This window comes from Ciconia boyciana, chromosome 2, assembly GCF_034638445.1.
Source record: "Ciconia boyciana chromosome 2, ASM3463844v1, whole genome shotgun sequence".
Classification (NCBI taxonomy): domain Eukaryota; kingdom Metazoa; phylum Chordata; class Aves; order Ciconiiformes; family Ciconiidae; genus Ciconia; species Ciconia boyciana.
Window position 1 is genome coordinate 125,712,776 of NC_132935.1, and position 16,330 is coordinate 125,729,105.

A 16,330-nucleotide genomic window follows, 5' to 3' on the forward strand; every position below is an offset into this window, starting at 1 on the left:
AGGACCTTCAAGCGGTACTCCAATGCAAATAATGGTAATGATCGTGATCCTGCCAAGTCGAAAGGTGTTTGAAAGAATGAACCTTGAAAGGCCTCCATAACCTTGAGGGGAGTCATTACTTGCAAAGCAGGTCCTTGGAGCGCTTTCATTTTAACTATTTTAGCATTTCAGTGTTAAAACGCAGACTAACTTCAAAGGATGAGTCTAAAAAAAAAAAAAGGCTTCTTCATATTCAGCAAATGCCTTTGCTGTGTGTATACCAAGTTGCATTTGCCAACTGGAATGGCAGAAAAGAAGTGTTTACACTCATCTGCTCCATCTCCCCCAGTTTAGAACTGGGAGAGAGCGAGCTGCATCATATTCCTTTGTGCCTTTCATCAACAAAATTGCCAAGTTTCAATTACAAATCTGTAATGTTAACCAGCAGAGTCATGTAACATAAGTCAGCGGAGTCAGGGGATACCGATCTTGGCCATACAACAGAAGTATAGCCCTTTGAAACCTTTATTCGTATCAGGTCTAAGGGCCAGGAAATAAAGTTCAGCATCCTACTACCAGCATAGCAAAGCCATCCAGATTTGTTTGCAGTATATCAGAAGACAACAGCATCTATCTTTTGGTTATCCTTTTGCCCTAGTCTCATAACACAATTTCTGTTCCTTAGCAGCTAACTTCTTCATTTGTAGCACAGATTTTATTATTCCCACAAATATCCTCTATCGGTTGCCCAGTGAAGGGTGGGGATTTTTTCGTAACATACTTTTCTATTATGCCACAATCTGGCCTCTTAATTAATCCATTTGTTAAGCATGCAAATTCAGTTACCTGACTTTACAGTGCCATTTATTAAGGCACTCCAGGGGCCCCACCTGCCAGCACATCTTCCCAAGTGACATTCCTGCGCAGATCACAGACACCCTGAGTGACTCTCCCTGGGCTCCGCTGTCCCCGCCACGCAGCACAGACGGCAGCGCTGCTGTTCCTGCCATATTTAGCGGCGTGAAAGATCCTGCTCTCTTCTACCTATCTCATCTACAAGCATGGTCCCTGCCACTCCAGTGTGTGAATATCCCATGAGCATTCATATTTTTACCTTTGTAACACCCAAGTGAGATAAGGGAAGAGCTATTCTTCGTACTTTACAGATGGGAAACAGAAGCACTGACAGCCTAAGAGCTTGATTTGCTTGGGTCTTAAACTCCTAGAAAAACGCAAGCAGTACCCAACTGGGATTTTCAAGAGCAACTGACAACCTGGCTGTAGCTCTAGCAGTGTCTAGAAACATAGCCTTACGTGTCTTGCCCCGAGTTACACATGGGATACAGGACAGAGCAGGGAACTCAGTTAAGTCTGTGCTCAGTCCCTCTAATGTGGCGGCTCCGAAGCACCCCCACGTCTGCCTGTGCACCCCACTCAGCTGCCGACTGCAAGGCAGGCCAGGGCTGGGTGCCTTCTCCCCTGAGAGCCACCACTGCTGCTGGCAGGGAACTCAGGAGAGATGGTGAAAGGCTCATCTTCGTTTTCCGATCTCCACGGCCAGCTAAGAATCAACTTTCTGCAAGACTACCCCACCATATATACAATTACACAGGAGTGTCCCAGCAGACAACAGACCTGCCCTAAGAGAAGTCCCAAATCCTCTCCTGCAGGTAACTCATCAGCACCCATACACATGGGCGCTGTGTCCCATACAGGCATAAGCAACACCAGAAACTGCCACAAAAACCTCTACTCTTGACTATACTGACCAGCCACATATACCGCCAAGAATCTGAACATATACAGCCTGAATATATACAGCCTGAATCTACCAGGCTAGTCTTATATATTGAGCACATACGATCTGGAAATCACCAACATGCCCCGACCATGTACTTCTGAATGCAAACACCCTGAAACCTTATTCTGAAGCTGCTGCATTGTTTTGTTGTGTCCCACAGGTATTCTGGAGGGGAACCGTCACTGCATCCACCTCTGGTGCTTCTCCCAGTAAAGCCAGGACTTCTGGCAAGTACATACCCTACACACATATTTACTACAGCTAGCAGTAAAGGACAACAAGGAAGCTGCAGCTGCTCTGTAAGAGCACATTCATATTCTGTAGGTTTGCTCAGGAGGATGTTTTCAAACAGGAATAAGGTTTACCTTGGTTTGCAATGCCTGGTTCTCAAGCACCAGCTCCACTAAACCTGCGGGAAGTACGTATAACTAACATAGGAGATTTGTGTTCACATCACCTTTTCAAAGAAAATGATACTGTTTTTCAGGGGGTTTTTTTTTGGTTTTTTTTTTCAGTTATATCAGCAAAGCAGTTCTGCATTTGGGTTTATGTGTCCGTGTAGCCAGAGAGATGCATTTACACCTGAGCAAACGTGGAAGGCGGAAAGCTTGTCAGGATTAATTATATCAGGGACAAGAACTGCATCTGGTTATACCTGTGTTACTCTCAGGACAGCGAGACTTAATGACGCGCTAGTAACTGAGAACAGGAGCGTCTTTCGCTAAATAAATGGCCAGGCAGAAACCATGAGGGAGCCAGGGTGAAAGTAAGTGTACAGACAGGATGGCCGGAGGGTTTGGCAGGCACAGTGGAGTTTACAGGGCAGCAGCTCATCAGTTTGTATTAGGAGCCTACCTTCAAAATGAAAAAGAAAACATGTTAAATGAAAAAAATAAATCGTACGGAAAACTGAAGAAAAACATCCGAAAGATGCTAGCTCTGTAGTTTTTTCAGGTCGGTGACTTTCTGCCTGGCCACTACCATGCAAAATTGCATCAGTCTCAAGTGAAAATTCCGCACTATTGCAAAACTGAAAAATAGGGTCTTCTTTAAAATATATATATAATTGTGCTATCATTTGTGTGAAGTTAGATTTTCCTTTGCAAATGAACTTTCCTTACAATTCAGGTCCTGTTTGCTTTACCAGTGAATTCCCAAGGTCAGATTCTCATCTGGACTAAAGTGGCATAGGCAAAGAAGCAACACAAATTTAGAGAGGATGAGAACTCTGGCCTCTTTATTCTTTATTTATGAAAATGAAGCCTATTTCTGTGGCGTATTGATACAATTGTGGTGTGACAAATTCAGCATGTTTTCCCTGCAGGATCAAAAATAAGAAAAAAGGCACATTGTGAGGGACAAAACACTTCAAAATAAAAGGGGTCTGATTCTTCTTTTCAGGTCTGTTTTACAGTGTTGTCACCCCACCAATTCCAAGAAAGACTCTTGACTTGTAAACAAAAATGGGCGAAAACTCATATCCAGTATCTTCAATAATGAATAAAAATTGCAAGGGAAATGAAATAGTTACTATAATCTCTGTACACATCCAGATATTTTACTATAGTCATAAAGTCTCCATTTATAGTTATTAAATATTTTATAGTGTTTTGAGGACTTTTCTTTTATCTTCAAATCTTTTCAAGCATCCAAACAGAGTAATTCAGAGTATTATACTAAAGGAATGATTTTATTCTTCAAAACTCACCTCCTATCCAAGTTGGTATTAGTTTTCGGTATTACTATGTCTGCCAAATATATTTTTTATTTTCTATATAGTCAACATGTTCTTATGACACCATTCATCATGACTTTTTGTTGTGGCTTGAATCCAGCAAGAAAATTATTGTTTTAATATCTTTAATCATGTAATACTATTACACAGTTGTTCAGTACCACATGGACAAAATAAAACTGTTGTGCTCTATCTGGAAATGCAGTAAAGCTGACTTGCTGTGCAATGTTTTAAATTTCAATTTATTTCTCAAACTTTAGGACCATTAATTCAGAACATTTTGATCTTTAGGTATTTTTAAATCTTAAAATTAATAGAGTGACTCAACATGAGCCAATTCAGTGATCAAAACTACTTCAAGTAAGTATAGTAGCAGTTAAAATGCTTATCATCCCAATTAATTTGTATTACAGCCACACTGCTGGATATCACTAATTGATTTATATACCCTCCTTTCTATACTCATTTACAAGGGCAATTATGAACTCTCTCACATATGTTTAAATGGGTTACATTAGAATAATATCTAGAAACTAGACTGCTGAGCTTAAAATCTTTAAGAACAGGTAAATTCTTCATTAATGGGTATGCTATCAATCCACTACAAATGGCCTATAACCTTTAAGGCGGTACATGGTACTAATATTTCACTTTTCATGAGCAGTTTGGGGTTGACTCCAGTGATGAGCTCCACCGCTATTTTTAATTGTTTTTAAAATTGCATATTATAGGCAGCAATAAACACTTACAAATTAGTATTATACCATCCACAGCTTTCTGCAAAGCATGGTTTCTATAAACAAGTTAAAACGCATACATCTGTAAATAATAAGTATGCTGAATTTAATGAATAAGGGCACTAAAAGAAATTGAACAGTAGGGGTTCGGCAATTAGAGTAACTGCCCATTTTATTAAAAATGTATTGTTTCCAGCTTTCACTTTAGAAGGCTTTTATTGCTCTGCTAATTCTAAGTTTTGATTTCCTTAGAAAAGGAGGTCTAACTCCTTATTTTCTTTGACAGCCCCCCGTCACACAGCCACTCGCCTTTTTTACAAGGCAACGAACAACTGTGCAGCTTTATATCTCATTGCTCAGGATCTCACTCTCGGGCCCTCGCTGCGGACCTTTTTTTTGGCAACATGCCACCCAGAGGTACGATTCTTTATTGAGTAAGGTTTTATCCCACAACGGAGCGGGGATGAAACCTGCTGAACCAGCAAACCCCAGGCAGCCGCCCCCCGGCCCCTTCCCAGAGGTTACCAACCCTCTGGCGGAGTGGGCGGAAGAGCACATGTCCAGCTTCCCAGCCACGCTGCTGCAAAACAGGGCCATTTGCTGAAGCTGGCAAGGCTCGGGGCTGTGAAATGGAGCCGTGCGTTTCCTCCTGCCACAGAGCAGCAGCCTCCCGCAGAGGACAGGGCAGTGCGTAGACTGGGAGAGGCAAAGGTAGCTTCTTAAACCAAGCAGATATCCCAGTACACACGTCCTGTGCCCCTAACTTTATTGCAGTGAACCTCTGGGGCACCTCTGCTTATATATAGATGTTTTACATCCACGTAGCTTACTTCCCTAGTAAGTGTTAAGACTATTTTTTACGCTAGCCTAATTGCACCCATATTGCTGCACTGCTGCAACTGTGGGGGTATAATTAAAACAATATATTATTTCCATTTAGACATGACATAATGACAGGAAAAAATGGCTTTCATCACTAGGGCTTATCTGCAACTAGAAGGGCAGTCCGACCAAAACGTAACCTTTCTGACATGCTCCAGCACACACACATTTGCAACATCTGAGAACAAAACAGGGACAAACTCTGTCCTCCTCCATCCCCACAGCATGCCAGACCAGGACAGTGCATTACTAAGAGCAGCTCACCTCAACATTTCTGATGCTAATGTGAGAAATTCAAGTTTATGGAATATTTAAGAATGGAGCATCACCAATATCTTTTGAGAGGGCAAATAAAATATACAGCTTATCAAGCCGTAATGCTTGCCTAAGTGGAATTTCAATATTTCTGAATGGAATACCTGCTAGACAAAAGATGATAACACAGTGGGGGAGGCACCATCAAAAACCAGGACACCATCAGATGTCCTCTCCTTGTAATTCAGAGTCCTTGTCATTGACTTTACATAATATGTTTTATCTATTTTTTGAAATTATTATAGCTGCAATTTACTTTTCACTGGTTAACCTGGCAAACATCTCTCTGCCCCTTTCACAGTAGGTGCAGCAGAAGCTGAAAGCTGGGAAGGAGCTCAGTGTCCTCAGTAGAGGAAAGCGGTAGCAACACTGCGACTGTGGCTCGGAGCACACCTCTACTCTCTGCCTGGAAGACCAAAGATCAATAAAGTAAGACATTCACAAGAGACTGGAGACAAGATGAGTACCACGACTGGAGAGCACATTTTCCAATATTCTGTTCTCCTATTCTCTACCTGCAGTAGATTTTCCTATTAAACCATTGGAGTGAGGAATGCTCATAATTTTACGTGTATGTTGTCTCTCAGTACCATTCTAACTCAGAAGAGGAAAAAATACACACACACTGCACCGCAGGCAAACACATATGTGCTAGTAGTATGTCCTAGTCACCTGGTCTTTCCTATTCAATACCTACCTTCAACAGTGACTTGGGGGTTTTTTTGCCCAGCTATGCTGTTCACAATTGACTGCAATATCCCAGCCTTACAAACAGGGAAAATATCAACCATACTTCATACAGAATATGGCAAAAAGGAAATACTTTATTTCCAAAGAGCTGGACAAGCAACATTCAGTCCTGACACCTGATGTCCCAAGAAACTTAAGGCGAAGCTTATGCTTTGAAAAAGGGAAATTACTTTTTTCAAGTGAGATTCAATTCCAGAAGATCTCTGGCTACTTTGCTTTAATAATTTTAAAATGTCTATATTATGATTATCCAATATTACACATATGCATATAAGTACATTTCACAAAACATACCGGGGGGGGGGCACACACACCTTTTCCTGACATGTTTGAGAGGTTTGAGCCATCATTTTCTGTAGCAATTAAGCTCATTTTTACAAATGCTTTCCGAGTTGTCATGGTTGGAAAGATATGTTATTAAATGTAAATTCATTCAGTGCCATCATCCTGAATGTGCTGACGGACAGCTTTAGTGCCTCAGCTGATACCAAAAGGATTCTGAAGCCACAGCAAAGTATAATTTGACAACACACCGAGGCTATTAAAAAAATTGTGGATAGTAGTGAAACTGCCTATAAGGCTATCCATTTCACTTTAAGGCCCAGAAAACCTCCAACCTGTGGCATTAGTACTTCATAGAGTGACTGTGACAAGGCAGAGCAGCCATTTTAAGGAATTAGTAAAATATAATGGCATGGGGTTGTTAGTTAGAAATAATTGTTTTTAATTTCTTAATATTTGCACAAGTCTGACAACTGTACAGCAGCATATAATTGCCCAAAACTGCAATATACCTAGGTAAGCTTTCCACAGAGTAAGTTTAGTATGCTTTCCTTTACTTCCCTTTCTAAGGTCTGATCCTGTTTTGTCTCTCATTACATGGACCTCTTGGAAATTTTGGGAAATCTTATTAGTTCTTCTTCCACACTTTAAACCACCAGATATGACAAGTTCGTCATCCAAAGAGATTGCTATAAAAATAATGATTAAAAAAAAGAATAACCTGTGAACCCAAGAGAAGCTCTCTGAAGAAAACTCATCTCTGACCAATTTACCCGGGGACCAACCCCTGCGGGCACTCCCAGTGCCTGGGCAACCCCATTGCCTGGACAATCCCATTGCCTGGACAATCCCAGTGGGACAGGGGCACATTTTGGAAAGCTCTCACACCACCCAGGCACAGGGGAGAACCCGCTGTTTCACGGCACCCCTGGCATTTGCAAACCAGTTTGCCTGATCTCTGCCTTCTATTGTTTCCTGAGATAAGCAGGGCCCCAGTGAACAATTAAAGCTTTCAATAAATAATCTGTAAGCACATTAATTTGATTTACTGTTATTTGATACAGCAGTTAGTTTCAATGGGGCAGTTACTATTGATCACATAAAGTACTACAGACAAACATGAAACACTTCCAGAACTCCATGGATTATTACTCTTTATCTGCCACTCATCTGGGTTACTTGTAATGGTTGCAAAATTTAAAATCAATAACAACAATTAGCTTTCTGTATACTCTCAGGAATGAATCATGTGAAATATGTTTTGTTACAAAAATGAAAGGCCGGAGAGCTTGCAAACATGAAAGACTCTTGCAAGTAGCAAAACTCTAAAATAATTTCTCCTGGTATAATAAAGCATCCAATAGAGGGGTAAAGAAAAGAAAAAATACAGTATTTTAATGCACCTGCAAGCATACACACAATTGTAAAAGGGTATTGGTAAGATTTTCAAAGTAAATCAAAGAGATTTAGGAATACAACTTTCACCTAAGCTGGTGAGAAAGAGGCACCAAATCTTTCCTTAGAGAATTCCACTACAAGCCCTGCAATTTCATACTCACTCCTTGACCTCTAAAGGAGTTTTTGGGTTGTTAACAATGGCAGGACTTGCTCTTATGGAGGGAACTGAAGACACAGGAAAAGGTCTGACTCTTCCCGCTAGCTTTTACTGGAGAGTCTATCACACACACACAAAAAGGTATCTAAGTGTAAGAAATGAAAGCGAAATGAAATTAATAAAGCTGGAAACTGATTGTAAGAGATATATGTTGAAAAACACCTTTTCTCTAGCTTCAGATTCATATAAATTAGTTGTGAATCTAATGAAATGCATGGAAATAACAGTATTTTGAGATCTCTGCTAGAGTAATAATTCTAGATAATTAAAATGCAAAGCAATAAGAGAAATGTTTTATCATTAAACTGTAACCAGAGCTCTGTGTGAAATCATCCATTCAGAAGACTTGTTTTTCATCAATTATTTGTTATTTATCTGATGTAAATATAAGAAGGTCTAATTAAAATGTATGACTCCTTATGCAGCTTCTTGTCATTAAGACCAATGAAAGCATTCTGAAGACCATAATGAAATAATTATGTTTGCCTTTAAGAATCCTCTTCAACAACACATGGCAGTGCTACACTAAATTAAAACATCAGGAACTAAATTTCTCTTGCATCTATTTCCATTTTCACTAATTATACCCCCAAGCTTTCCAATAGACCAGGCCCTAAAATTCTTTTGAAGCTGAAACAGCCTAAGGAACAGCAGCCTTTTCATAGTAATGGACTTTGATGAAGAAACAAAGGTAATGCAGCCCTGGAAGCATTAATATTTCAAATAGAGTTATCATGTGAAAATATGTGTTTATTTGAAAAAAGGGCAAAAAGATTGTTGGTAAAGAGCCAAATACGTGCTCCAGGGAAACCGATACTCTGATTTAATCTCATTTAATTGCGTCACTCCTTCCTCACCTCTTTTCGTCAGAGTATTTTCTTGTTCTGCACAGAAACTAAGGTTAGAGAACGCATAACAAACACGGTATTACTGGGCAGTGTCAGTGTATCATGCTGTAACTAAGCTCTGCTTTCACATTTTAGTAAAGGTGGAAACAGCCCCTGTGAACAGTTGCAGCGTTCATACTGGACTCCATTTCAGGGAGAGGGGAACAGCTCTTTTCCCAAACCGTGTCCAGACATGCAGTGCTTCCCAACACATAGCTCGTGCTTCAACCATGAAGCCTTGCAGGACCTCTCCAAAACACAGAGAAAGGAAAGGATTCGGATAAGAAAAAAAAACACAGAAGGATGTGAGTCAGCTCTGACTTCTTGCAGGCAGCTGAAGGCTTCGTTTCAAAACTTCGGAGAGATAATGGATCCTTACTGGCGGGCTCTCAGAGAAGTGAATGTGGCAATACATGCAAAGCATAGAAAGATGAGCAGTTCACATACCTAACCTGCATAGCATGTGACGATATGCGCAACTAGAAAAACACAGCCGGAATGTGCTCTCTGAACTGAGAGGAAGGCTGAGGTTCACTGGGAGACGAGGACTTGGGAAAAGTATATTCTTCTGTTAGCCCCCCCCCATCAGAGACACTTTGCACAAAAAGAAATAGGTGATTTGCCATTTATTCTGCATTTTACATCTTGGTGTTCCAAGTGTGGGGTGAAAACAGAAGGATCTTTAAGAAAGACAGGTCTCCAAGACTTTCCAGCCAACCACTAAGGAGGATCTGACATAATACTGATCCAGTAACTAATAAAATTTCTTCCTCGCATGAAAAGAGCAACCCAAAGAACAAAGCAATGCAAAGGAATACTCTGAAAGATGGAGGGGAAAAAAAGAAAAACCTCCTCAGACCAAAAGTTGAGAGGCAGAAGTACGAACAACCGCTTAAAAACAACCGACCGACCCCGCCTCAGGACCTGATCTTAGCAATAAAAAAGCTCACACATGCGTGACTTTTTTAGCCAGTCCTTCGACTTGTGCCCCAAGCCAAAAACGCAGACTGGTGGATCAAGCGCTCTCTGCTAGGAAGGGAAGGTGTGCAGAGAAGACAGGATCTTTGCTTAGAGCAACCCAAAGAGCTGTGCAAAAAACCGCAGAGACGCGAGCTTTGGGGCGCACAGGCGTTTCCCTGCGCCTGAACCAGGGTGCTGGGGAGAGCATCCGCCTGCGGATCAACTGCCTCTGCGGCCGCAGCCCTTGCCAAGGGTCGGGTTTGGGCAGGTATCGCCAGATGGCACTGTGACACAGTTTTCCACGTCCTTTTTCTTCGTGTGCGAGTGAATGTTCAGTCTTGGAAAGACAGGCAACGCCGGTCTTCGTTGTGGGTTTTGGGGTGAGTGGCAGAGGAGCCTGCCCACGGCCGTTCCCTGAGCACCGGTGCGGGAGGCTCCGAGACCCCCAAAAACCAGGGTACGGCTGCGCCGTGCCTGAACACCTCTACCCCAGATGGGTATTTGTGAACAAGCAAAATATTTATATCAACTCAGAAGCTGTTACATCCGCTTGTCATGCAGGAACCTGGGAATCCTCTTGGTATCGGTCACCAGCTGGCAGAGGAGTGATTCTGGCACAAGGCTGGAAGATGACAAGGACGTCTTGTAGGAAAAGAGATATACATCTCTATATGATGTGCTGCTGCGGCACCAGCCAGCTTGGCAGAGACCACCACTGGAATGGTGTAATGGCCATTTCAGGAACTCACCACAAGTTGCATTCAAATAAAAAAAATCACAGGATTCGAGAGATTTTTTGTGTTGTTTGACTGCCTTTTTTTTTTTTTTTTTAATTGAACCATTCCTTCCACTGTTTGTATCTTACAGGCACAAATGGCTTTCCAGGATTGAAGCACCCACTGAAGGAAATCTGAATTAAATCAGACTGTGGCAGTTGTTTCTGGTTGGTGCAACACCGGGCAACTTGTTTAATTGCTCCACACCTCTGCTATATATCTTTAAAAGGAGAATGATCCTTCTTTCTTTCTAAGAAGAAAACAAATGTTGGATGTCCGTTGTGCTGAACATCCAACGCAATGACATGAGCTTTTACTGGTATTTTGTAAAAGTAGTGATACATAAATACATTAATAGCTCACTCATATGACCACTGTGTCTGAAACTCTTATTAAAATCAAGGATAGAGGGTTGAGTGCATTTAAGTGCTTCACTAGATAAGGGTCTAAAAGACAAAAATATACTTAATTTGTCATTTTATTGTTCAAAGATCCTTGCTAAAAATACATGAGCCTAGAGAAAAATATTATGGTTCAATGGAAAGAGATCCTCCAAACCATTAAAAGAAACTAAGCAGTGCTAAAAAACCTCTTTGTTTTAAGATATTTCTCTGCTCTTTTTCTTAGGGGATGCACTTAGAGGTAAAATATAAGTCACTGAAAGTGCATAAAACGGAAATCCCTCCAAACTATGTATGGACTTTAACATCATGTCCTTAGTGGTGAAGATCCAGAGCACTCTGAGAATTTATAAATACTCATTCAAGCTTTAACCTATTAAACCTATACAAGTGTCACTTGCATGTGTATATTTAACTTACATAGTTTTATAATATTCAGTTTATATATGGTATAAGCAGGGGAAAGAAAAATCACCTTGTCCAAGGGGAACAGAAGGTATATTATATACTTGGTGTCTAGGATTCTTTACACAGACTTGCTGGATTATATTTCCATCTCTCTTAACAAAAGTATTTGAAGAAGCTGTAAGGCTCAAACAGAACGCTCAGTGAAAGTGGGGTCAGTTATATAAGGGCTGGCATTAGTTTGTTGAAAGTTTTTTTCCTACCCACTCCCAAATAGAGGGACAAAGAAGTGAACATTGTGGGAATGTGTTTCTAAACCACATGATATCCTTATCAGATTGTCATGTACAAGGGAGGTTCTCACACAGGGACCCCATGCTGGTGAGCTGCCGTGAGCTGCCCCGTCACATGATGCAAGTTCTCCGCTCCTATTCAGATTACTAAAATGAGCTGAAGGAAGCTAGATTTTTCCTCCCTCCCTCCCCCCCACCCCAAAATAAGCAAAATGCGCAGTGACCACAGTCATATTAATTCACTGCCACTGGGAAAACAATCCAGAGCAGCTGCTAATGATGAGTGAGTATATGAAGAAGATAATCCAGCTATTAAAATCTAAACCACAAGTTTGAAACTGTCTCTGATGAGTATCTGATGAGCGGACTTTAATGCAAGGAAGCAAACAGAGAATCAGAGAAATCTGAGTCCGACAAAATACAGGGGAGAAAACCTCGGTTTGTGGTTTAAATGTGGAATTCTACAAACTTGACTCGTAAATTTATAGAAAGAGAGTACTATGCTCTTATAAACAAGTTCTACTTTGTTTTCTAAGTGTCTCTTATTTCCACCGTTAATGTTTTGAACTCTGTCACTGAATTACTTTTTCATATAGTTTGGGGAAATGGGAAAGTCCTTTAAAATTTTTGAATATTAAATGAAGGTTCTAAATACTATTTGGTCATTTAAATATGTGGCCTGTTTTTAAAAGTGCTGAGGGAGCTCCTAGATGCTCAGCATATTTGGAAATGAAGCCATGAAATGTGGATTTAGGATGCTAACTTTAGGCTACTGTTTCTGACATTCTTAACTTTTGAAACACATTTGCTCATGCAACGACGGATTAATAAAATCCCAGGCCTTAGATTATTTTTTAAAAGACAGTTTAAACCCCGCATTTTTGGATGAAAGTTGTTTACTGATTACAATTAGGAGGAACAGCTAAGATTACTGTGACCGAAAGACTGCACAGAAGAATCATTCCCGCGTGATACCAGTTTGTTGATTTTGTACCTAGAATATGGTTCTCATAAAAAGGCAGCAGCAGACGAAAGACATTACTCTTGGTTTGCCTGCTAGAAAATCCAGCTTTGCTACCCTCCTGCCTATACTTTTTCTTGCAGTACAGCAAAAATGATTATTCTGTTATTTTAGAATAGTTTTGAGCATTTCATGGCTTGTATTTTCGTGGTTCCATTTGGTTTGAAAGGGCTTGGATTTCAGCAAGAAGTGGCATGGGTCACACTGCATGGGGACAGACTTCATGCACGTGAGCAAAGGTCAAAATCAATCATAGCTTTGTATTTCCAGGCCTATTACTTTTGGCAGTTTACCCTGCCAGAAGGGGCTAAAATATTTGCTTCCCAAAAGGGGTAAACATCAATAGGGGGCAGGAATATAATCAGCTTCTCAACCACCCAGCAATGAGAAATGAGGGAAAAGGATCTCCTCCTTGCTGTAGCCATGAAGCCATCTAAATGTTAGAGGCAACATTTTCAGCAAAAAGTTGGAAGATTTCACAGCACAGTGACTTGAAAAGGACAATAGGCCTATTTAGGCAATTATATTATGCAGGCTTTGTTATTAGGCAGCCCTGCTCAGTCCCAGAAAGTCTGGATAATCAAAAGTGTCCAAGTACAGGAAGGGGAAAAGTACAACCCCACCCTCCCGCACAGCCGCTGCCAGGACCTCTGGATTTGAAGGGTAAAGTCTATTTACCGAAGCTCCTTGGCCATTTTATACATCAACTGATATCCTTCCTCACGGGGCTGTGCGCTACAGCCTAGCGAAGCTCTGGAAAGCCCTCCGAAACCACAACTAATTTGGCCCCAGCCGCCCGCCCCTGTAAATTCGCTGCTTGGAGGGCTGCTGCCAGCCCCCTAGGCAGAAACTGGGAGGGGGAGAGGGATGCTTCCCCCCCCACTCACACGCATACCAGCGCCGGTCCCCACGGCCAAACAGATCTGGAAACTCATCGCAGCTGTGCTCTGCTTTTGAGGTCTCAACAGGATGGGGCACGGCGCGGCCAACCGCGGCAGACAGCAGTTCTTCTGAGCACAATGTCCCTTTCACAACCCCGCTCCCAAATCTAAATGCTGGCTGGGTAACACAGCTGCAGTTCATTGGCCGCGTAAAGGGCGGTGTATAAATTAGACCTGAGCAAAAACAGTCACTTGGGGCATTTAGGGGAGGTGGAAGCATAATCCGCCGACCGGGGTGCCTCGCTCCCCGTGTGCCCCCAAGCAAAGCCCCTTAGCTTGGCCGGGCTGTGGTGCAGGCGTGACGCACACATGGTTAATGAAGACGGCTCAGCAGTAAGCGAGGATTTAACTGGACGTGAGGATGACTAACATCGCTGTCTGAAACATTCTCTTTCTTTCACCTCCTTAACTTCACCGAAACCCGCCACGCCAGCCTGGCTTTGTTCTGACAAGTTGGACCTTTGCTGCACACTCATTAGGCAAGTGGGGAGTCACCCAAAGATACCTTGCTTTTCCTCCAAGCTTATCCCACCCTGACTTCACCAGCGAACGCCTCTCATCATTTTTGTCTGCAGGAGTTTTTGACAGTGGTGCGTGTCCATTAGAGTTTTCCTGTGCCAGCAGCTGAATGAGGTTAACTGTATCGGAGTCTACGTAGAGAATAGTTGTTCTCGTTTCAATTAATTTGGAAGAAAAATATCCCCGTGCAATTTTGGGGTTTTTTGCATGAAGGGGATCAGAAACAAACACTTTTCATCCCATATTTCAGGGCATTAAGCTACAAGTATAAAAATTTAAACAAAGACTGTGTCCCTAAGCAAATCAGTCCTAGTGATTTAGCTGTAAAGTTTATAGATGAACTTTAAAGAAAATAGCCTGGTTCAAACAGATCTTGCCTTCTGGGCACTAGCAAACACACCTGCAGCAATTTGATACTTGGGAATGCAGATTACAAGTCCTTCACTTCAAAATGTTTGTTTTTAAATTCAGAAAGATGAAAGAAAATAAAGTACTGAGCTTTTTTTCTGTTGAGCACAGATGTTTCCAGTATTTCCAGTGCTTGCAGGGAACAAGAACCTGACCCAAACACTGCAATAATCTGGAATTCAAAAGGAAAATGCATGCCTTCTGCAGTCCCATCTTCACGAACTTTCTGAAAGTTAATACCTGCTAGATCCTCTCTGGGCAAACACTTCCCACCAAACCGAAATCAGAACTGTATACTGCAAGAGCCTCGACATCCTATTACATTCTGCTGCCCTATCCATAACTTTTGCCTTCATCAAACTTATTCTTCTACACTTAACAAAACGTGGTAGGCAGTAGTCTTCTGCTTGACATAATTAGCTGAAACACTACATACTGCCAAACAAACTTACTCTTGTTTTGGGCCTGCTCATTTCGTTTTTTCCCTGTTTAATTAATGAAGACTAATGAAGACTTTTTTTAATAGGCTTTTCCAAGACCAAAGGAAAATCGCCATTCCTTGCAGCTCTTTCTCTCTCAGGGCCTGTCCCGTTCCCACTTCCGCAGTATTTAGTTAGCTCACGTTTCACCAAAAGTTACTCATTTTCTCTCAGTATTTGTTGTCGTTGCATTACAAGGGAGCAGAAAATTCTACCTTACTTAAAAGAGGATAAATTACTCATTCTTGCAATCTTAACTCTTTTGTCCTCTTAAGAACTATTCTCATCTAATTTGATTATACTGACCTGATTTTTATCTAATGAGAAAAGGAGTGAGAATGACTCATGGCTAAAAGTGCAGTCGGTTATGCTCTCATTTCTGAGTCCATAATTCTCTTTGCAAATAAATACTTTCTTTTTAAACCTATAACAATATAACTAATATCACATAAAGCATAAACACGTATGAGTGCCAAATTAGGTATTTTTTTGTGTGCTTGTAACACATCTTGCAATATCCAGTGGCTAATGTTTGGGTTGCAACCCATAGCAGGTTTTTCCTCCCACAGGGGGGAGGAAAAAAATACCACACAAGTTAAGGTCATGTTTGGGTTGCGCCTTACTCTCTATTTTTACTTTGCAGACCCTCATGGACTGGAAAATTCATGATGCTGTAGGACTGCACTTGCTTAGTGAATCGTAACGGGATTAACATACTGAAGATGTGCTGAAGTTGGAGACCTACAGCATTCTGCCCTAACCCCTGCAATGGCCAATTTTGCCAGCGTTTTAGTCGAAACCCTGATGCTGTCTGGGACTGTTACTGGCCTGTTCAGAGTCTGCACTATCCATGTATTAGTCCCTCAACAACCATTTACCTTTTACTCTACAATCACATCTCTATCAAAGCAATATTTCTCAGGCCTAAAGCAATGGCTGCAGGTGTACTGCTTTTATGGCAGAGCCAAAAATAAAACAAACTAGACCAAAAAAACTAGCTGTTACATGTCTAATAATTTCAAAGTTTGGCTATGATTACATTCCATTAAATCACAGAGGTCTTCATAAAAATAGAGAATCAGGAAACACTTGAGTTAAACATTTCTATCTTTGTATTTATAAGCACTGGAGCAACATTTAAACC

At 41.3% G+C, this 16,330-nt stretch overlaps 1 protein-coding gene across 11 annotated transcripts in view; it reads right to left on the reverse strand.

The window, feature by feature from the left end:
• RARB (retinoic acid receptor beta) overlaps positions 1-16,330 on the reverse strand; it is a 333,102-nt gene that overhangs the window by 75,085 nt on the left and 241,687 nt on the right. The window contains exon 1 of one of the 11 annotated variants that reach the window (XM_072853969.1): positions 13,735-13,842. The exons of the other annotated variants lie outside the window; for them this stretch is intronic. Within the exon in view, the coding sequence (XP_072710070.1) occupies positions 13,735-13,774 (40 nt within the window). The 5' untranslated portion in view covers positions 13,775-13,842. Of the gene's footprint in view, positions 1-13,734; positions 13,843-16,330 lie in introns of those variants that run through there. 11 annotated transcript variants of the gene reach the window in all.